At 35.7% G+C, this 24,162-nt stretch overlaps 2 protein-coding genes across 10 annotated transcripts in view; one reads left to right on the forward strand and one right to left on the reverse strand.

Annotated features, from left to right (window-relative positions):
* FOCAD (focadhesin) overlaps positions 1-2,091 on the forward strand; it is a 380,810-nt gene extending 378,719 nt beyond the window's left edge. For all 6 annotated transcript variants that reach the window (XM_058301924.1, XM_058301923.2, XM_071216761.1 and 3 more), the window contains one exon: positions 1,703-2,091. In XM_058301924.1, coding sequence (XP_058157907.1) covers positions 1,703-1,776 — 74 coding nt within the window. In that variant the 3' untranslated portion in view covers positions 1,777-2,091. The remainder of the gene's footprint in view (positions 1-1,702) is intronic.
* HACD4 (3-hydroxyacyl-CoA dehydratase 4) overlaps positions 1-24,162 on the reverse strand; it is a 44,655-nt gene that overhangs the window by 13,472 nt on the left and 7,021 nt on the right. For 3 of the 4 annotated variants that reach the window (XM_004446752.4, XM_004446751.4, XM_004446754.5), the window contains 4 exons: positions 18,347-18,459; positions 12,686-12,792; positions 9,234-9,359; positions 2,205-8,360 (listed from right to left, as the gene is read on the reverse strand). In XM_004446752.4, coding sequence (XP_004446809.1) covers positions 8,278-8,360; positions 9,234-9,359; positions 12,686-12,792; positions 18,347-18,459 — 429 coding nt within the window. In that variant the 3' untranslated portion in view covers positions 2,205-8,277. Of the gene's footprint in view, positions 1-2,204; positions 8,361-9,233; positions 9,360-12,685; positions 12,793-18,346; positions 18,460-24,162 lie in introns of those variants that run through there. The other variant, XM_058301933.2, reaches the window with a different exon arrangement.

The following is a 24,162-nucleotide window of genomic DNA, read 5'->3' on the forward strand; positions in this document are numbered from 1 at the left end:
TAAATTTAACTTTCATTTAAATATATATTAAATGTTCATCATAATAGTAAAATATAATTTTAAATAAAATTTGGAAAATTCAGAGTAGTAAAATAAGAAGCGAAAAGGAAACAGAGTCCCATTACCCAATGGCAGTTTTACTATTTTCCCTATGAAGTTTTTTATATTCTCTTTGTATGAGTATTGTTTTAACACATAATCATATACAATTGAAAAATACACATAGAAAATTTGAATACTGCATTTTTTATTTTAACTTTATGTCGATTAACCTGTTATTACACTAGCTCTATAAGTAGCTTATTTACTGGCTACATAGTATTTTGCCAAGGAACGTAGACATTTCCCATGTTTTTATGGTATTTGGATGATTTTCTGTGTCCTTTATACTTCCCTATTGATTTTGTTAAACTATGACAATGGGATCCACAAACATCTTTTACTCAAAACTGAGAAGTGATTTGGGCATTGACTCTGTGGCCTGTACCTGTCCTGGGACTGGGGTATGGAGTCTAACAGTGGCTGCTATTGATGCCACTGGATGGCCCACTCTTAAGGTAATTTATCTAGGCAGCTTGAAGTCATAGTTTGACCATATTCTACCTTAGATATGTTATAATTTATTGATTTCTAAACACACAAGAATTCCTGTAATCCCTTGGTTCTGATTCTTCTCCCTACCCTGCCCCCAACGTTGGTGGTGATCAGGTGGGGGGTGGGGACAAGAGGCATGTTTATAATGGAATAGTACCCCCAAGTGACTGAGAAACCATAGAACTAGCTGAGAATCACTATGTCTTTGGCATTCTTTCACTTGATCCATCCCTAGAGGCTTGTTGCTAGGATTTTCCACATTCATTTGCCTCAGGAATTTGGACTCATTTTTAATGGCCACAAACCCACAATACCATTTGTTGCTCCAAATAAATACTGTCTTAGGCTATGAAGTTAAAAACTGGTGCTGATGAGGAAAATAGCTGTGGAAACGTGTTCACTTTGTTATACATAGTCAAGAACATAGCAGAGTCACATAAAATAATTGCATAACTCTGGCTTACCAATATTTTCTCACACTATTATATGTTAAATAACTCAATATATTTATATGAATAGTCTAAAATAAGATATATAATAAGTTACCTAAACAGATTACACGATCCGTCTTCTATAAATGCATCCCTGAGTGACTGATGACAAATAAGAAAAGATGTGGATTTATGCGTACGTGTTCGAATAAAGTTTAGTACAGTGATGCTTGCTCCATTGCGTATATGAACCTCTATCAGAGTAAGTTGGTTTTTTTTTACCTTTTAGTTAAAATGTTTAATGGAACTACCATGTTCATATAGAAAAAAGTACACATAAATCTTAAGTAGATTTCCCCAAAGTGAACATACCATGTAATCAGCATTAAGATCTAGAAACAGAACATCACCAGCATCCCAAAAGTGAGTTTTGTGTTAATTCTGCAGAATTTCCCATTAATTGGCTACAACATAACTTTCTAAACAAATTTTCTCTGACCTTTATAAAGAGTTTTCTGCCATTAGAATCCTGCCAAAGACTTGATGGGAATTCTCATCTTGAAGATAAGCCAAGTGAGAAAAAGCCAAATCTGTGATGATATCTTTTTCATCAAAATGACTTTTTCGGGTATGGTTCCATCAAATGCAACAATGTACTGTATTCTTTGTTCCCTTAGCCACCCTTCTGTCCTTGAGAGTTTTCCCAGAGTTTAAGAAGAAAGCCATATGGACCAGAGCATATGGTTGGTGAACAATTTTGCCGTAGCCAGCAGCATTCTCAGCTGGATGAGGAAAACCATGGCGATGGAAGAAGTTTTTCAGAATTCATTTCTGGGGTCGCTAAGACATGACACAGAGAACTGAGGGTCATGAAAGGGCCACAGCTAGACATGTGCATGTCAAGAGAGGGGTTTGTTGCTTTGATACCCAAGCCAGTGGATACAGAAATAGGGACTTCAGTTTTGTTTTATTTGGCTAGTGTTCAATCTGAAGATTTTCTTTGTGAAAACTTGACTATATAACCTCCTCCCCCTTAAATTCCAATAAAATAATGTTGTGAATTTTGTATATTGACTTTTATTTGTTTTAAGGCATGAGAGGTTTTTCCAGCAAAACCAAACTCTAGCAGTGATGATGGCATTGTGATCTATTTCCCAAGAAGTTTCTAGAGGATATTCATTGAGTTAGATAAGTTTTATTCTTACTGATAAAATACTATCTTGTAACTACTATACACATTTAGATAATATCACATTTAGATAATATCACATTTATGATATTGGACATTGGCTAAAGCAGATTCATTATTTGTGGCTATAACTTCCTATGGGTTAGTCTCTTGAATTCAAGTGAAAGTGACTCAATTCACAATAGCACTAGTAATAGGTTAGTTCACAAACCAAAAAGTTTAAGGGTAAATTTGGTAAGGCACAGCTGTAGCTAGTAAATCAATGATGCCATCAGGCTCTCAGGATCATGCGACAAAGGTAGCAAGATGGCTGCCAGCAGCCTCAAAGTCACATCCTTCCAGGGAAACAAGTGTCTTTGTCCTTAGGTGTGGCAGAAACAGTAGGTGGAGGACTCTGGTTCAGCTTGCATCACTGGTGAGTCTCTGAACAAATACCCAATCCCCAGGAGGTAGGTACTGTAAATGACCAGGCTGAGTCATATGTCCATTCCCAAATCCCTGGGTACTGGGGGACCAAGGCAGCCCCACCCAAGCCATATGAACAGAGTTCTCCCACAGAAGAAAGAAGATACGAGAGGATGCTGGACAGGACAGATATCTACTCTAAAGATCAAATATCTGGGTTTAGGATCCCAGATTTCAAATATTTGTACTTCACTTTTTAATTCAACCTCTTCATTCTCTGGTCACAGTTCTTTGTTTTTCTGAACTTCATAGGGTACCAAGATGCTTACAGAAAAAGAAGGGAAGGTGAGCTTTCAGGTTATAATTTACCTGCTTTGCCAGTACTCAATATATAGTACATCCTTGGAGGTTAGACTATAAGGAAGTGACTTTGAAGGAAGCAGAGAATTTGCTCAAGAAGCTAGCCTCCCTTTTTCCCCACTTCCAAACACTTCCTACTAATTAAGAGGTTGACATTCATCTAACATTTACTGCTAGGTACCAAACTGTAAGTGCACTGAGCTTTCACTTGTATTATTTTATTTAACTCTTACAGTAATACTGTTACTATACCACTGAGGAGATAATATTTTCTGTTTTAAAGAGAAAAAAACATCTAATATGTGACAAAGCTAATAAGCCTAGGACCTAGGTCTGAGAATCCCAGATCAAATAAATGCCCTTTCTACTGTATCAGGTTCACCAGCTCTCACTTTAAGATGAAAACTCCCACAGAAGATTCATCCTCATTTAAGCTTTATGCAGATTGCTGCAATCAGATAAAGAAATCAACCCTGCCACATATTAATTGACCTTTGGAGTTGGGAAGTTTAGACTTTTTAGTGCAAAAAAACAGGTCTGCATGTGTTGAAGGACATTGGATTCCAAGACCCAACTTGTAAACATGAATGGCAGTAAAGTAGTGAAGTGGGCAATGAAGAACTGCTCTTCAGTTTTCTCCCTTGAATCAGCAGTCAGGGATTGCAAATATCCTAGTTAAGGGATGAAGAATCAGCCCCGTCTTCTGAATCCAGACTGCCTTTTTCAATTCTGCCCAGTTTCTTCCCATTCAAACCTTGTCCCTGCCTCAACACATGACAAGAAAACAGAAGGGTACCAAAAGGAAGAAATACCTGTACTCTATCTTCCCTAGCTCCCTCTGTTTATTTTCAGCGGCTTGAGTATAAGATTTGTAGGATTTTCCTATTCATGGGAACCACTAAAGATTCTACAATATAAGATTCTAAATTCTGAAATCTAAAGATTCTAAGACTTAGTCCACTGAAATGATGAGAGTCTTTCTCCTGATTATCTGTAAGACCACTGCTAAGGATTATGTTAAAATCCCCAGGATATTTCAGTCTGTTCTTCTGAAATCAGAAGCATTTACTTTTTCAGATCAGATGTTCCAAACTATACACAAAAGGAAAGGTTCCTCTACAAGTCGTTCCTCTACAAGTCGTCTTCTGTTAGTTTTTGAAAACACAAGTTGCCAAAACAAATAGTATGCTGGGATATGGTAACAAATTAATGTGTGAGGTTAAAGGCATGCTATGTCTCCAAGAAGTATCCAAACACTCTGACTCTTGATTTGAAAAATATATATTTGGAACAGATGTTGAGATCTATGCAAGTGTCTGAAATCTTTTTGGCTTTATTTGTAATGTAATGGCTCCATGGTAACTAATAGGCTCTTAATAACCTTTTTGAAGTTAATTGCCAGAAGTTAGCTCCTCCAAAACAATTTTTACCAAAAATAATGACATTTTAATTATAGAAAGAGTTGGACTCTGCTAGGGACTCCACTACTGTCTGGAAGTAAGTTACTCTGGAAGTAAGTGACTAAGTTAGTCACTTGGAGAGTAAACAGCAGTTTTAGATTTTCAGTGAACATTTAGTAAACTGTTGTTTTAGAAGAAAGATCAGATCATTTGGTTAAGATGGGGACTTTCATTAAAGCTAGAGTTGTAGATCAGAGCCCATTTTAGTCAGTTTGCCTCTCTGATCCCGACCAACCTCTTCATAGCTATGGGCATTTCAAGAGGAAAATAATAGGGGAACAATGTGATTGGAACAGTTCACAGTCTCCACAACGCTCATCACTCTTGTGGAAAGACACCTCACAGTGTCATCCTCACATCTAAGTGTGTATCACAATGGCAATGGTTCTGCATGAAGTAATATGCTTTTATATTTCTGGTGGGAAATAATTTACTCTGATCCTGGGAACTCTAAAGTCTCATCTTTTTCAATGTATAATACATACAGTACAGTATTTATGAAGTTGAAAGTATGTACATAATCTGTTAATCTTCACAAATAGTACAAAAGTCTTTAAAACTGGCTTATTTGAAGAGCATGCAAAATGGAGGTTTCTGAGCTCATTCCTAGAGCTTAGGAGTCAGATCTTTAGTGGAGTCCAGGTGAAATCTGCATTCTAAACAAACACCTTTGTTAATTCTATGACAGTTGCTTGCCTGGAATATAATTTGAAAAACTGCCCTAGAAGAAAGTGTTATATCAAAATTAGCATATCATAGAGCCAGAAGAAGAAATAGAACATGATGTTTACAAAGCAAAGTAAGTAAGTGGCAAATGAGAAGATGTTAGAGAGGTAGAGATACTTTTTAGCACATTTTAACTTTAAATCACTTTTATGCTTTAGCACAGTAAGATGTATTTGTATTTTCTCTATACATAAACTTATCTGTAAGTTTCTTTCTCTGGAGAAACATTTTGGACATTAACATTTGTATAGGGAAACGGACTTTGCCCAGTGGTTAGGGCGTCTGTCTACCACATGGGAGGTCCGCGGTTCAAACCCAGGGCCTCCTTGACCTGAGTGGAGCTGGCCCATGCGCAGTGCTGATGCGCGCAAGGAGTGCCCTGCCACGCAGGGGTGTCCCCCGGGTAGGGGAGCCCCACGCGCAAGGAGTGCGCCCCGTAAGGAGAGCCGCCCAGCGCCGAAAGAAAGTGCAGCCTGCCCAGGAACGGCGCTGCCCACACTTTCCGTGCCGCTGACAACAACAGAAGCGGACAAAGAAACAAGACGCAGCAAATAGACACAGAAAACAGACAGACAACCGGTGGGGGGGGGGGGGGGGATTAAATAAATAAATAAATCTTTTAAAAAAAAACAAAAACATTTGTATATCTACTTCGATTTCCGAAGGAAGTATAGGTTCTTTTATGTGATAAGATAGGTAGAGTAAGGTATGACTGAAAAAGAAAAATTAACTTCTTTTCTGGATTTTAGTGCAATGTGATACGTTCTCTAGTAATGAACTTGTTTACAGTGCCTAGCATATCGTCAGCACAAAGTATGTTTCTGAATGAATGTAGGCATTTGTATGCAACAGCCTAGGGATCAATTTACTTTTGTAAGGTTAACCTGTTTTGTTGAGCAAAACCTAAGCCAGGATGAGTGTTTCTTGAAAAACATATTGGAGTAAAATAAAACCCATTTATATTGAATGGATATGCTTGGAAGAAGTTTTAGTTATAGCTTTTAATTCAACTACTTTGATAAAGAAAAAGTCCAGGGGCTCTTATGATATTACTTGTATAATTTAGGTAGACTTTTGCTGAATGATGAAATAAATTCTCCAAAGCTGTTTTGATGCAGTGCATTTTATAATATGGGTTACTTGGAACTTCAGGCAATGTAATTTAGCATATGAAACTCCAGGAAAGATCATTTAAAAAGTTATATGTCTTATGCATGCTTCCAAAATATCTAATGGTTCCTATTTCATCTATACTAATTAGATATGAGAAACTAAGCCATGTCTACACTGTACAAAATGAAATGGAGGTTTGATGGCCATAAGGTTAGAACAGAGAGCCAAAGAAATCAACTTTGGAATCTGGATTATGTCTGATTAACTACATATTTACTGTTTTGACTTCACTATACCTGAATCTCTTAACCTGGGAAATGGGAACTTGAGTGGGAAAAAAATTACATCTTTATTTTCACTAACCGCTAATAAAATTTAGTATTTCTTTCAATTTAGAATATAGACAACCAACTACAGTAGTACTACTAATTACCTATGACTTTGTTACCAATAGAAATCACAGATATTTACATTGCAGTTGTTACAGATATCTCAGGTTATTGTCAACTATCATCACTACTTGCAAGGTACAGTAATTATAAATTCACTTGTGTTGCCTTTTTTATCTATTTTTTAAAAGAAGGAAGGTTATGAGGATAATCTGGTTTAAAAAATTAAAGTATTATTTAATAATGAAATTTCACTTTCTTATAATCACCCAGTAAGATATAGTTTCTCTAATTCTTTCTCTTTATTTTAGTGATAATAGATACATAACTTAGCAAAGTATGTAGCCACTTTTATTGGGAGGAAGCTATACTAAGTCACCTAAGTTTACAAAGGCATTCTCTGCATACTAAAGCTTTTAGTAATATACATATTTTTATTTTAGTAATATATTTTTTTAATTTAGAAATAAACAACTTTAAAACCAAAATAAAATGAGCTTTTTTAAAGAATAATTTTATTTAATACTTTTCCCATTTAAAAGTTCTAAGTATAACCTTAAATTTATAAAATTATCAAGTGTTAATACTCAATTGTTCCTTTTTAAGTGTTTTATTAAATAAAAATATTATTACCCATTTTTTTTAAAAGTACATTTTTATTACCTGGTTGTTATGATGGCAATATATTTAATAACCTTATTATACAGTTACCAGATAATAAGATCTCTAATACTTCTTTCCCAAAAAAGTGAGTGATATATTAATAGTACAGAAATTATTCTATTAGTCAATTATTAACATACTGTTTTCTAGATCTCAAAAGGAGCATTTTTCAAAACTAGAAGTAATTACTTTGTTTAAAAATTAATAATAACTCAGTAATAAATATCACTAGTTTTTCATTTTCTTGCCTCCTTTAAGTGATTTACTATATTTTAATACTTTTTATCTCCCTGCTATAATTTTTTAAAAAAAGAAAGAAAGAAATTGGGGTATTATATGTCTATTTCCCAAAGGTGTAATCTGTTTTCAAGAGAGTCTTCTTTTCAGGTATCAAAATCCAAATAACTTATGTGATCAAAATGAATACTCTTTCAAGGTTTTGAAAAATGTTTAATTTTCTAAGTGTGTTTAATGTTTAAGGTGGGAGTTGGATTATTAATTCTGGAGACAATGACATTGTCTGTAAAATGTTATTCTGGACAAGTGGAAGGCCTATTTCACATCACTCCCTATATATCACCCAGAAATGAATAGGAATAGATGTAAAGAGATGTAATTTAGGTTATTAACTTGGTTTTCCTATTTAATTTGGTCTCCTGTTTCCTCCCTTTAAAAAAAAAAATCAGACTTCACACAATGTAAATGTACCTTGTAAAAAAATCCATAGCTTTGGTGAAGCAGGTGGTACAGAGCATATGTTTTGAAAATACAGAGTATGAGAAACAGTGCTGTGGTGTGTCTAGAGTTTTTGTGGGGTATACATTCACTTAATGTAATAGTTTTTCAAATACTAAGTATTTTTCCAGCAGAATACTTTTCTGTGTCGTGTTTATTGTAGCTGAATCCACAAGCTTGTCTTGTTTTATTCAACATCAGAATGCTGTGCTTCAAATTTTCTTCTTTTTAATGGGAAAGACTCCTAGGATGTCTCTTCTTTCTGAGTAAAGATGACTGTAGGTAAAATACATACCTAATGTGTAGAAGAAACCATAGTTTTAAAATACAGTCAGATGTATTTTACCACAATAAAAAATAAAAATGCAGTCAGATTGGATCTTCCACAGAGAAGATCCAAAGGTGAATCTCTAATCAAACACTTAAAGAAATGTCTACAGATTTTCTGCAGAGGGGGAAGTATAGCAAACTCCTCTATCCCACTAATTTTTTTTTTAATTCAAAGGATTTTTCCCTTTCTTTGGGATACCTCTCTTTACTCCCTCTAAAGTTTAACATTTGTCTTCTCTTACAAGTGTTTTTATATATCTCTTATCTATTACTTTCTAGAGGTAATCACCATTGTGGGAGTATGTGAAGGTTGGAGCTGAGGAGCTAAAATTGAATAATGGATATCATTTCCTAATTCCCTGGGAAAATTAAGTTAACTAATCAAACTTTTCCAACTGTAAGCTTTATGATTTTTTCTTGAGCTTTTAGCACCAGATCACATTTGCTGCTAAGAAGTACTAGCACACAAAGCCCAAAACAAAGGAAACAAAGTAGACATAAATGGGAAAAATAGAAATAGCCAAGTATGCTTAGTTTGATATCTAGGTTGTTTGTAGATACCTGTGCCCATGGCCATAATTTCATATATTATAACGCAGTTATATTTTCTGTTAGTAGTGTTGTTCTTAGTTCATAAAGTAAAATATTGATATAGTTTATCTCACTATGCCCTACAAAAAGTGTTATAAATTCCAAGTGCTTTACTACCAATATTGAATCCATGATGTTAGGATTCCTCTTTGGTTTTTCTCATATTCACACACTTATCTGTTAAGGTAGATGACAGCACAAGTGAAAAAACAGAATACAAAAATGAAAACAAAAAAAAACCACTTACCTATGAACAGCATCATGAGATATATTTCTAGCACGTATGGGAAATAGATAGACAGGTCAAAAGGCAGCTTGGTGGAGTAAGTACCAAACGATTCAAAATAAGGCAGTGACTGATAAATGGCAAACGCTGTTAAAAAAGAAAAAAAAGGGGGGGAATCATGAAGGTTTCCCTCCTTTACTTGTTACAGGGATGTGCAAGAGTCTCCATAAGTGAAGGATTGAATATGGTATTGGCAATGTTGTAGTGATTGCTGAATCCTTTAGCTAAAGCTGCAGTTTGATAAAGAAATCTGCACTATTAATGCTGAATGATTAAATTGGCAATGCAATTAGAGTAGTGTGACTTGTTGAATTCTTGTCCATCATCATTATTATACCCAAAGACAAGAGGCTCACAGTGTTTCTTAAAATGGCATCTCAAAAGACACCTGTCCCCTTAGCTACAAATAGAGTTAACAGACAAATAAATCTGGAAAATGCTGCATGTGATGTTTTCCTCTAGGAGTTTCACAACATATATTAGCATAGTAGAGATTTTGAGAAGTTGTACTACAAAGAAAGTGGTTTAATTTGTAACTACTGAATATTTATGGTATGTTGGCCTGCGTTTGACTCAAGCCCCATGATCCAGAAATGAGAGGGGATGTCTTCCTAGTCCCCTCCTACATCCTTACTTCCCAAGTGCAATCCCTCACTAAGTCTTCTTAGTCCCAACTCCTAAATGCTTCTTGAATCTCTCCCCTTCTCTAGTCTCCTGTATTGACAAATATAACTTCATAATGGCAATGTGTAAATCAATGGTTTTTATATGAAAATGTGGGCAAAATATCAGACAACTAAATTTATTAGTGTATATCTCTAGGTGTTCTAATCAGCAATGTAAGTAAAAGAAAAACCAGTTTGACTCGACTTTTCCTCAGCTTTACCGACCCTGGAATATTTCCCTCTTCACCACCCCTAGTAGTACTTAGTAAAAATTCTGAGGAACACTGGGAGAAATGCTGGCCTAAATTATTATGGAGGAGGAGACTGATGTCAGATAAAAAGAGATGGAGGTTCTATGAAATTTTGTCTCCTGTATAGATTTGTGGTAACATGTCATGGAATGAAATGATAATATAGTATGATTAAGTAAAGTGTTATTACAGTAAGCAAGTTAAAAAAGGAGGGGAGGGGAGAGAAAGAAGCAAATGAAGGAGAATTCTACAGTGAGCCTCCTGACTCCTACCCAGTTCTTCCTGTCTCCCTACCTCTCTAGCCTGGTATCCATAGCTGTTAGAGCCAGACAGGGGGCATCAGCACAGGATCCACGGGTACACCAAAGCATGCCATCTAAGATTTCCAAGGGATGCACCAAGGTCTTTAGCATTTTATCAGTATAATTAGTTGATTTGGTTGTTTATATGAATTTAGTCCTTGTCTTAATTTATTAGATTGGAAATTATTGAAAGAATAAGAATTCTCAAAAGTTGAGTAGGTTTTCTTAAGAGCATGCTTTTATACTTGGGGACATTTGAAATACATAAAAATATATAAAGACAAAATTAGTCTCCCATATTCCACCATCCATAATTGACATTTTGTCATACAGGAACATGGCCTTCCTAGAAAGGCAAAGGATTGACTATGAATAATAAAGGAAAAATCTCCTGTATATTTATTCTTCACTTATTTTTGGAAAGAGATTAGTCCTCTTTTTACCTCATTCCTTTATATTGTTTTTATAGTATTTTCCATAGGATATAACAAAAGAATGTGCTTAATAAATAAACATCTCATTGAGTGAGGGATTTTGTTCTCACAGAAATGGGAAATCAGTTTTTCTATGGTTTTCAAGAAGATTATCCTTCAGAATCTCTTGGCATAGTCTATTCCAAAATTTAATAATACTTCCTTTTGAAAACAGCAAATTTAAAAATTCCTTCATATAATATGATTTACTTAATTTGAGCTCCTTTTCTTTTTTCTGGTCATCAGTAGATAGAAAACATGTGTTATATCATATATACTGGCCTTTAAATACTTTAGTTATTGGCAATGTCACCATCATTTTATGTTAAATTCTGTTTCCTTATGTTTTCCCTTAGTTACCTTAACATGCTTTCTTAATTTCTTTATGCCTTCAGTTTTTAAAACTTTAATCATGTCTATTTCATAAACCTCCCTACCAGTCTGCCAAATCCAATACAGAAGGAAGCATATATCCCCAAATATCCTCAAGCTTTTTGCAAATTGATGATTTTAATTCTTTGATTTTAAGATTTAGATTTACATTTTGACTAAATAATTAGCCTACTTCATATTCTATTCAATAATTCATTCAGTGTTTATAGGATATGCATACTGGGTGTATGAGGGGAAAAAAGGAAACAAAGGCCATCCATGCCCTTTTCAAGCATTCAAGCCAGTCAGGGAAATGGACATTAATCAAAGAATCACACAAATGTCAAATCACAACTGAGCTAGGTCCTATAAAGAGCGATTCATGATGTTGTCCCAGGGGTCATTGACTTAGCTGAGGAAGTCAGGGAATGTTTCCCTGAGAAATGGTGACTAATCTAAATTTAGAGTTAACTAGTCGCTGGCAGAGGGTAGGATGCATGGTAGATGGTAAGAAGAAAGCATATTCCAGCCAGAGGGCACTGAATTTCTATGCATTAAAAAGAATGCACAGACGGGAAGCGGACTTGGCCCAATGGATGGGGTGTCTGCCTACCACAGGGGGGGTCCACGGTTCAAGCCCCGGGCCTCCTTGAGCCGTGTGGAGCTGGCCCATGCGCAGTGCTGATGTGCACAAGGAGTGCTGTGCCATGCAGAGGTGTCCCCCGCATAGGGGAGCCCCATGCACGGGGGGTGCGCCTGTAAGGAGAGCCGCCCAGCGCGAAGGAAGGTGCAGCCTGCCCAGGAGTGGTGCCGCGCACACAGGGAGCTGACACAACAAGATGACACAACAAGGGGAGACACAGATTCCCGGTGCTGCTGCTAGGGATGGGAGCAGTCACGGAGGAACATGCAGCGAATGGACGCAGAGAGCAGACAAATGGGGGGAAAGGGGAGAGAAATAAATTTTTAAAAAATATATAAATTCATTAATACATAGAAATTCAGTGCCCTGTTTAACATTTCTGCTAAAATGTTAAACAGCCTTTTGGTGAGTAATGGCCTCAAAGAGGTTAAATGATTTAGCCAAAACCTATTCACTGAGTTAATGTAGTTAAAGACTAGGATTCAAATGTCCTCATTACCTGTTCAATATTTTGTCTACAGTGCAGAGCTGCTCCCTACTCTAACCTTGCTTCTTGAAACTTTGTTTCTTTGAATGGATGAAAATATGCCAGGAAAGATATACTGAGTGAGATAAACATTAGCAAAAGTAGTAATTTAATCATCAAAATTTAGTGAACCATTATAACTAGATTACTTTCGTTAGTAAGCAAGTCACTTTTTTCTTACCTTCAGCAAGAACACACAGAGGATAAATCAGCATCCACAGTGTTTGACTGAGCCATGTCAACACGGCATAGGATATTCCTATGACCGATAACATGCTATAAGTATACCTGAAAGGAAACAGGAGCTCATAAACATCATTTCTGCTAATGTCTGAGAAATAACAGGAGAAAATACTACCTAATTAAATACAAGGATAAAACTGGAAAGTGTGCAAATTACGTTATTTCCTATAATCTAAGTAGGGGAGGCATTTACATATGAAGTTGGATGACAGTGTGAGTTGGGCATGTCTCAGGGTGTGGATCATGGAGAATTATGAAGGGTGAACCAAGCAAGAATGTACCCCTTACCCCTAGAAAATTACAGCGACAAGTTTCCTTGATTAGTGACTTCAATTTCATTAAGAAGCCCATTTTATACCGTGAGCAACTAGCTTTTTTTTTTTTTTCATAAGACCAGAATACTTGTAATTAAATGTAGAGAATGAATCTTAAAATTAAAATGTGACTTCCAAACTCTTACTTGGCATCCTTCTTCTTAGGTAGTTGTGCCATCTTATGTGATCAATTAAGGAACTGGCCTTGGGATACAATGGGTAGTTATGATCCTACCTTTATGATGTGGTAATAGATGAAGTCATCTACATCTTTTTATTTCTTTGAGTAGGCCAGTAGTTCTCAAGCTTGAGCATATGTCAGAATTCACCCAGGGGGGCTTGTTAAGGCAAAAATTCCTGGGCCCCAACCTAAGTTTCTGATTCACTGGGCCTGAATCAGAAGTAGAGCCTGAGAATTTGCATTTCCAACAAATTCCAGGTGATGCTGATGCTACTGACCAAGGGACCACATTTTGAGAACCCCTGGAATAGGCAATACATACATGTGGCAAAACAACAACAAAAACCCTGGAAACGTGAATAGAGGAAAAGATACTCCTCCTCTTAGTCCAGGACCCTAATTGCACTCTTCAGAGGCAATGCCAACTATCAGTTTCTTATGTGTTCTTTCAAAACTATTTATATATATGCATATCTATGTATATAAATTATATATATGTACACAAATAGTCCTTTTTTTACAGAAATATAGCATACTATTAATGCCTTGCATTTTGCCTTTTGGATTTATTTTAGAAGACTGTTGCATAACAATATATACCAGTTTATCTCATACTATGTAGATGCTCAAAAGGAATTCTTTATATGGAATTATGTGATAATTCATTTAAGCTGATCCCTCCTGCTAAACATTTACTGTTTCCAGTCTTTTGCTATTGCAAACAATGCAGTGGAATATCCTGGAATGTATTTCTTTGTGCATATATATGATTATATCTTCTCCCTGTAAAATAAATTGCCAGGGCAATATTGACTGATCAAAGGGTATATGCTTTTACACTCTTGATAAATATTTCACAATTTCCCCTTAAAATCATTTGTACCAACTTACACTCCTACCAACAGTACAAGCCCTCACCAAAGCTTGTTATCAGAGTTTTTATCTATACCAATCGAAATGAAAAATGGTACCTTACTATTATCTTGGTTTTCTGTATTATTACAAAAGTGGGTATCTTTTCACATATTTAAAAGCCACTTGTCTTTTAAAAGTGTAGCTTTTCAAGTTATCCTTTCTTGACTGACACTATTTGTAAGAAGGTTTATACCTGTCCTGGCTACCTCCTGGCTACCACCCTTCCCTGAGTTCAAGTATTATGTCTCACCTGGACTTCCACAGCCTTCTAACTGGTCTCCCTTCTTCCGGTCTCCCACTTCTTTGTCCAATTCACATTATAAACTAGGCCTACTATAAATTACTCAATGTGGGAATCTGATTTCTAATAAATTATTCATTCTTACAAAATCTCATTATGGCTAAACAATTCAGACAATCCGTGGGTCTCATGAGAAAGTAGTGTGACCTGAATCTGGTGAAGTTCCTCATCTGCTAAATTGGCTGGTCAGGAAAGCCCTTCTCCTTGCCCTTGACAATTCCTAGTAGCTGGTGTTTCAGGAAATGGTAAGTCCCAATTACATAGAAATCTCTTTGGTGCGTTTAAGTCTTTGGTTCCCTATGGACTCAATAATGTGAATGAAATCCAACCTGCAGTACTGATGCTGGAGGAACATGAAGCTCATATTCCATCTGTGTTCAAAGTTCTCTCAAATGCATTGATGTCCTGTTAGCACCTCCAAGTATTTTTACAATAAGCCTATTTATTTTTTCTTTACCATATTTCCTGATTTCTCATTAAAAAAGAAAACGGACATGAGTGGCCCAAAACATTACTTTCAGTATTCTGAAAGGAATATCCAGCAAAGATTTTTTTTAAATGCATGATGTAGTTTCTAGTTTATGAATTGTTTTCTAGTAGATGACTTGTTAAGTCATAATTATATTTGTATATAAAGTTTTATCTATTTGCATTTAATTGGTTGCATATTTGCTAGTAATGGCATATGGTGAAAAGGCTACAAACTGAAAATTGGGAGACGTAAATTCTGGTTCATGATATAACACCTACTGGCTGCTGTCCTCTAACAAAACATTGATATCTCTCTGCCCCAGTTTCTCATCTCTCAGGTAGGAACATTAGAATAATCAAATCTTGATGATCAAAAGGAAGTTATAGATCATCTGGTAGAATAAAGTATTGAAGAAAGAAAATAACTGAAAGAGAAGATCATTGAGCCTCCTTTTTTAGATGAGCAAATTGAAGCACATAGGTTAAGTCCCTGGTTCCTAAAATCTGTCAGTTCATCAATTCTGGGGTATTGATTTCTGGCAAAGTTGTCACCTATCTGCAATAAAATTAGAAAAAAAAGAAGTACCATGTAGTGAGTTTTTCATAAAGCTGAAGGTGCTCAATTTAAAGGCCTGTCATAGATTTAATTATGTATACTCCAAAATAAACAATGTTCTTATTCTGCATTGCTGTGAATGAGAACCCCTTGGATGTTATTTTTAGTTAAGGTGTTCCAACTGAATGAGAGTGCATCTTAATCCGTATTACTGGAGGCTGTACAAAGAGAAGAAACCAGAAACCAGATATTAGAGAAGGCTACCAGGAGAAGCTGGAAGTCACTGGAAACTAGAAGAGTGGACACAAAAAGAGATCACCATGTGACGTGACAGGAGGCAGGACACTACAACAGGCAGGATAAAGACTCCCCCTACTCCATTCTGAGATATGCCGTGATGATAACAGGGAGATCTCATTTGCAAAGATCCAAGGGAATGGAGAAATTCCACGGTGGAACATTGAGGAAATACCAAGCTATATCAAGGTTTAAAGTACCTGGAATCCTGTGAATCTGTTTTCTATCTATGGAAAAATACCTTCCTCCTCATGCCCTCTTTTTACTAAGAACTAAAAAAGGGACTCTCATATTAGGTAATGGTGGGGATTAGATACCCCACCATTATGTTTATAGACAGAATTATAAAACCAGGAAATATGAATTGTAGAGACTGGGGCAAAAAGAGGGTTCAGAAACCATGAGCAACTGTCCCTGGTAACTGGGCAGTGAGATGCAAAAGAAACAGTTCAGAAGTCTTGGCTTAGGGCTATCAACCTATCAACACTGGAAGAAAGGGGAGAGTTTGTGAATGAGAAGAAGGGTGCCACTAACTTACATATGTTAAAGAGCGCTTTGACTTAAGACATTGAAATCAACATAGGATTCCATTAATAAGATATTAATATCCACTCCATGACTGAGTAAAGAAGTGTGCTAACTAACCTGGGAGAAAAACACAATTTGCATCTTTCTCAGTGTTAATTAATCTTGTATTGTACACCAGAGCTTAAAAGTCCTTTACTGCATTATTTCATTTGGTCTTTAATTTTAAAACAAACAAACAAACAAAAACATTCTAGGATAGACTAGGAAAATAATCCTACCCCTGTTTTACAGAAGAAAAACTGAGTTCCAAAAAGTTAGTTACCCAACAATTCCACTCCTTGGTATATACCCAAAAGAAATCAAAACATATGTGCACACTAAAGCTTGTAAATGGATGTTTGTAGAATCTTTATTCACAATAGCCAAAAAGATAAAACAACCCAAAAGTCCAACAATATATGGCATAGCCATACAATGGAATATTGTTCAGCAGTTAAAAAGAGATGAAGTACTGATACATGCTACAACATGGTTGAACATGGAAACATGCTAAGTGAAAGCAGCCAAAAGGCCATGCGTTGTATCATTCCATTATAGGAAATGTTTAGAATAGGCAAATCCATACAGACAGAAAACAGAGCAGTAGTTGCCAGGAGCTGTGGGGGGGGCGGGGGGGCGGAGGTGGGCAAAATGGGAATGACTGCTAATGGGTATGAGGTTTCTTTTGGGGGTGATGAAAACGTTCTAAAATTTGATGATGGTGGTGATTGTACAACCCTGTGAATATACTAAAAACCATGAACTGTATACTTTAAAAGGGTGAATTTTATGGTACATGAATTAGGTTAGGTGATTTATCCAAGGTCATAAAGCCAGTAAGAAGTGGAGATGAGGTTCATCCTGAGGTCTTCTGCTTCCCCATCCAAAAGCGTTTCCATAACACCATGCTACCATTCTCAATGCTCAAATAATGTCATAAGGCAGTTTTGTTCTTTAATGGGCTTACTGAGCTTTTCTGAGAATGAATAAAGTCTGAAAGAATCAGGTATACCAAGAGCCACAATCCAAAGCATAAGATCCATTGTCTCATGAATAGGAAGTTGTGGGTTACAAAAGTCCATGAAGTTTGCCCCAAGTCTACAAAATTATCCGTTAAAGGTAAAAAATAACTAAGTTATATATACAAAGTATTCTAATTTTCACTCCAGGGCTCAACCCATTATTTGGACATATTTTAATCCAGCTAAGTTATTGCAATATAGTAAATATAGAATTTACATACCCTCAGCTAAAAAAAAAATTTTTTTTAAAACAGGGTTCTTTGTTACCTACTCATATCCGTATCTTTCAAATGGGAGAGACACCTCTTATTTGAGAAAACTGAAAAGTAAGCCACTGAATAAAGGGAACAGTTTAATACCACTGCTTGTAGAGATAAGACTAGGCTCATCTCGCTGCAAAATATTAGAGTTAATAGGAAACTGAAGACCAAGGGAAGGGTTCCTGGTCTGAAGTCCAAGGATTACCACAGGATGCATGAAAAGACTTAAGACAGTCCTTTGAACCTACTAGAATTGAATACAAAATTATATGTGGAAGTACATTTTTTTCTGGAAACATGAGGCCCTATATTTAAAATATTCTTGAATTCACAGAAACCAATTTGTAAATTCTGAGCATAAAATAATAAAAGCCCTGCTTTGCTTATTAAAGTAACATATACTAGAGCAATCATGAAGGATGCCTTTCATTAGCAAACAGCTGTGAGGTTTATGCCAAATTGGTGTTATGCCAAGCCTTCTGCTGGAAGCCTGAATGCACTGATTTGCTCTTGTAATACCACGGTAGGTTTTCATTATCTTTGATATGCCCATTATGGAAAATACTAAAAATAAATTTCCATATCAAGATATAATCATTTGAAAAGGGGTTATGTTTTTCTGTCTCATTCACAGTAACCAAATGTAAGCAGCTATTACTGGTTTCATTGTAGAAAGCAATTTGGGTTTGTTTTAAGGGTTATTTTGACTTCTTACCTAACCGTATCCAAGAGATTCCACAAGATGAATAAAACACACACCACACATTTCTCTTGGACTTCCTCTTGACTGGTGATGACCACAAAGAGGATGATTATTCTTTCTGTGAGCTAACAGAGAAACAACAAAGTCAAGAATTTGGATAAGCTATTAGGCCACATAGGTAATTTTATAAACCAAAACCCCTTTTAAAAGTATGCTTTAACTGGAAATACATATATTTATCTGTTAACAATGATTATCTCTAAGAAAGTAAGGTTGTAGGTAAGTTTCATTTCCTCCTTTTTGTTTTTCTGTATTTCCCAAATAATATATAACAGATGAAAACATAACACATTTCATCTGAATCAAGATATTTCCTTTCTTCTTGCCATACAGTTACACATGCTTTTATTCACTCTGGCAAGTTATGAGTGTCCACTATGTATTAGATGCTGATATATACTGCTTTTTATAAATATATATACACAATGAAAATATGGCCCTTGTCCCAGAGAGGGTAGCAGTGGTGTGAGGAGAATTTAAAAGAATAACTGTTAACACAATGTGGAAAACCTTATAATTTAAAGAGCTATGTATGGGAGTCCTGTTGAGGGAAAAGATCTGCCTGCAAAAAGGATGCAGAGAGATTTATGAAGATAGGCAACATTTAAGTAGGATCTTGAAGAATGGATAGGAGGTTTTCAGGCAGGCTGGAAAGGAGAAAGGAAATCCTAGGCAGAGAGTAGCCTGTGTAAGGAGGCAAAAATTGGAAAGGCCGGATGCCTCAGGGAGTAAGAGAAATGATTCACTGGGAGGCTTGAGTGGAGGGTATAGAGAAGGGAATAATTGGAGATGAAATTGAAAGAGTATTTGAGGCTGGGCTGCCAAGAACTTTCAACTTCATCTAATAGAATAGAGAAGACTTCCTAGCTTTAAGAAAATAAATGCAAGAAAGTAATATAATCCTAACCCTCATAAGCTAGTGGAAAATGAAAAGAATTCAATACATTCATATTTTTTCCAAGTAGGTAAGCATTTACAAATCATTGAGAATTCACACACTTAGGGTTTAGCTGTAACTACTAGCCTCAAAAATGACATTCCTTCCCAAATTAAATATATAATGCCTTCTTATGTTGTATTTATAGCCCCTGTTCATTCTTCATTTTTAAAAAATAGAACATTTACTTTGTTATCAAAACATTTTAACTTTGTGGTCAAAGAAAAAGATACTTGAGATTGAGGGAGCATATTAGTGAGAAAGGAAAGGGGAAAATTGCCTTATATTTTTATTAAGCTATCTTTATTTTTAAAGGGGACCAAGAAGAGAAAAGACTGTGATAATCTATGACTCAGAATCATTGGTTGTTAGTCCTGGAAAATCACCTAGTGTAGAGAAATAAAAAATTTACCAAGATTGGGCCACATGATCAGAAATGCACACACGTAAGCTGTTAGCATGTTTTTGTCTAAGGCAGGGAGTCAAACGGCTGCCTGTGTGGCTAAGGGGAATCAGATATGATTCAAACCTTAGGCAATCTATAGAAGCTATCTGCACACCTGTTATTTTTTTGTCAGGCTTTCTTTGTAATGCTGTAGCTTCTTGATTTAAATTTGGTAGCACTTTTAAAGTTCATATTTATATAATGAATTATATTGACCTTCAATTATAACTACTGAATGACCCAAGGTTGTTCTTATGATACCTTGCAGCCTTCAGATACCAGATCTTAGCAGTAAACAAGTATTTGGGCACTGCCTAATCTTACATTTGATCAGTGCCTGCTAATTAGGAAATCCTTTTAGTTTTTGCTAAAAATCTCAGGAGATACACACATTAATGCATACACACATACACAGATTTCTAATTCATGGCTGATTTTTTAAAACCTTAGACACCTCTTGATAAGATGATCTCTAGGGTACCCTCCAAATATAGCTTTAGGATACTAGCCCAAGCAATCTTTTTACAATAAGGAATCTGAGGACCAGAAAAGTGACTTGCCCAAGCTTGTATATGTATATGTATATGTATATGTATACGTATATGTATATGTATATGTATATGTATATATGTGTATCCTAAGTCTCCAAGTTTCTGAGTTGTAAGCTATCCATGATGTCAGGATGCCCCTTAACTGAAGAGAACAAAGAAAAAATTTTCCTTAAAAAAAAGAGGCTGGAACTAAACAATGAAACCCTGTTGAAAATCATCACTTGGGGGGTCAGTGACATGTTGGTGATGGGATTCCATCTGCATAAATATCAGCAATCAATATGCAAAAGAAAACAAACCTCACAATGCATACACAGACATATAGGTATATGCAGACTCTACCCATATGCAATGCCAGTCTAATTAACAGATAAATTATCTGATGGTTAGTAACTCTTTCTTGACTATTCAATGGCAATACAACTGGGAATTTGGGTGGAGATAGTCTTAAATTGATAAATGCCAATGTTTATGGTTACTTTGTATCTAGTGCCAAATATGCATCATCTCATTTAATCTCCCTAAAAACTCTAAAAAGTAGGTATTATTGTTGTTTGTATTTTACAAAGTGAAAATGACATGGCTAGAGGTCTGGAATCAAAATCCGGTGTTCTGGTTCTAAACCCCTTGTTCTAAACCACTAAACTAAGACTTTCTCACTTTCTCACCTTTGTTATTCTAGGGATATCACAGCACCTAATATCTAGGTTATATTTTTTTTCTTTAAAACAGATTCCTCCAAAAGTTAAGTCTTCAAGCAAGAACCTCTTTGATATTCTAAACCAATATGAAAACAATTTTGAGAGAAAGACTTAAAATGTATTGTTTTTCTCTAGATATATATCTAATTTTTAAGATTTATTTACTTCCCCTTCAACCCCTGTTGTCTGCTCTCTGTGTCCATTCACTGTGTTCTGCATCCACTTGCATTATCCAGCGGCACTGGGAAGATGCGTCTCTTTTTTTTGTTGTGTCATCTTGCTCCATCAGCTCTCTGTGTGTGTGCCACCACTCCTGGGTGGGCTGCACTTTTTTCACATGGGGCAACTCTCCTTGCAGGGTGCACACCTTGCACGTGGGACACCCCTACGTGAGGGCAGCACTGCGCATGGGCAAGCCTACCACATGGGTCAGGAGGCCCTGGGGATCGAACCCTGGACCCTCCATATGGTAGACAGATGCTCTATCAGTTGAGCCACATCTGCTTCCCTTCTTTAGATATATTTTGAAGAGTTACTTCATCTGATGCTATACACTTGTACAAACTTAGCACTCAATTATTTTTAAGAAATCCTATAACTAATTACTAATGAATAGTCTGTAATGTGTAGTGCAACTCAAACAAGTAGAATAGAAAATATGCAGTAAACCGCTATAGCTTAGGCCAAATTTAACATGGTGTTGATATGGTCTACTGAAAAATATGGCAACTATAAAATAAATATGCTTTGTATTTTCATATTCCTTTTGGAAATTCTAAATTCCAGGTTAAGCAGTGATTAAAACGAAATTGTTGCTTTATAAATTGCAGCTAACACTATTTATAAGCTATTGAAGGGGTAAAAATGATACTTCGACTGTAGGGAGAATTTCTAGAATCTCCAAAATAAATTAGTTTTAGCCTCAAAGACTATTTTACTAAAATAACCCAAACTATTTCGATCCTATGAACTTTGGCTGAGAATTTAAAAAATATACCCTTACATGTTCAAAAACCACCAGCCAGTTATTTTCTTCCATAAGACAAAAGCATTTAAATAATTATATCTATATATTTTGGTTTTTATTTATTCTTCATTCAATAGACATTTATCACATGTACTGTTCCAGGTCCTGGGGAATATAGCAGTGAACAAGACCAAGTCCCTGCACTCAGGTACTTACCTTCTACTTGGTTTGATAGTAAACAAATGTAGCATAATAGTTGAGAACTCTGGAGCCTTACAGCCTATAAATCCAAACTTTTGCTCCACCACTCACAACCTGTGTGACTGTCTGTGTTAAGTAATTATAGTAGGGATAATATTTAGTATCTATTATAGTATTATATAGGATAAAGTTGTTAAGATTAAATGAGTTAATGCATGCAAAGAACTTAGAAAAGTGGCAGATAGTAAGCACTAAATAAATATAAACTAGTATTATTAAGAAAATATATACTTTAACGTAGTTACTAATACTTGTACAGGAGAACATAATTTTCTTTACATAATCAAGACTATTAATGAGTCAAAGGAAAAAAGTCAATCTCAGCATCTTTAAAATTATGCTATGAATATAGCTTTATAATTATCACACTGAAGAACTCCCTGGATCTTCTGCAAAAAAAAAAAAAAAAGAGAAAGAAAAATCTAAAAATCTTACCCACAGAGTGAATCAAGTATTCACTTCATTCCCAGATTTTCAAGACTATTCTAGCTTGACACTATCTTCTGTACAGTTTTATCTCTTAACAATCTAAACCTGCTCACAACTCAAAGCTGGACGGAAAATCTATTCATTTTATGGAAAATCAGAAGGTTATTTAATCCGGCAATACAAATAAGCACCTACTTAACATCTAGGGTGAAACGTGATTGTTTTCCTAAAAGAGTTTAAGACATTCTTCTTTGAGATTTCTTTTATATTTGTCCTCAGAACAATCTGTAATTGAAATCTTCGCAGTGATTTTTAGCAAGCAGATCCTTGCTTGCCTTTATCTGAAATAGGTGATATTGGTAAATACAGAAATAGTTTATGCAATTTGGGCTCACAAATGATGAAATTTTCATGGGGATAATAATTCCTAGTGTTGACTTATAGGTTTTTAAAATTATGTAAAACTTGTGTAAAAGTAATACCTATTCAGCAGTATTTATTGTGATGGACAGAGGAGGATGCTGAATTTAAGCACTTCTTATAAACAGCCTGATGTGATCTCTGAAAATGGTTCACTACTCAACTTGAACCAGAAAATCCCACAAAATCATGCAAACCAAGAAGTTCAAGTCTTCATGTTCACTTTAAGAACACCTGCAAAACTGCCCAGGCCATCAAGAGTATGCAAATTCAAAAAGCCACCAAGAAACTGAAAGTTGTCACTTTACAGAAACAATATATGCCAGTCCATTGTTAGAATGGTGGTATTGGTTAGTATGCTCAGGCCAGAGAACGGGGCTGGACACAGGGTTGGTGGCTCAAAAAGAATGCTGAATTTTTGTCACGCTCGCTTAAAAATGCAGAAGGTAATGTTGAACATGAGGGTTTAGATGTAGATTCTCTGTTCATTGAGCAAATCCAGGTGAACAAAGCCCCCAAAATGCGCCACTGTACTTAGAAATCTCCTGGCCGGATTAGCCCATACAAGAGCCCCCTGCCATTTTGAAGTGATCCTTATAAAAAAGAGCAGATTGTTCCTAAGCCAGAAAAGGAGGTTGAAAAGAAGAAAAAAGATAACCCAGGAGAAACTGAAGAAACAGAAATTTATGACTCGGGAGTAAATGAAGCATAAAATAAATGTAAATAAAAATAAAAGCAGAAAATAAAAAAAGTAAGGGGTAAACTATATTGCTCTGAGGGTTTCCGGTAACACAGATCAGCCTAATGTCATGATACAAAGGTTAGTATTTTTGGATATATTCCCCTCTCCTTGAGTTAAATTATCCTATACCTACATCAATAAAAGCCTCTTTTTCAGGTTTCTGCACAAGTGAAGTCTGAACAAAGCTCTTCAAAATCAGTATTTCAATGGGTTTGGGGAAAAATACACCAAATGTAAGATAAGGACTATAATTAGTAGTAAGATTTTGACTATTCTTTCATAATCTGTAACAAATGTCTCATTACAATGCAAGGT

Source organism: Dasypus novemcinctus, chromosome 8 (genome assembly GCF_030445035.2).
Source record: "Dasypus novemcinctus isolate mDasNov1 chromosome 8, mDasNov1.1.hap2, whole genome shotgun sequence".
Classification (NCBI taxonomy): Eukaryota; Metazoa; Chordata; class Mammalia; order Cingulata; family Dasypodidae; genus Dasypus; species Dasypus novemcinctus.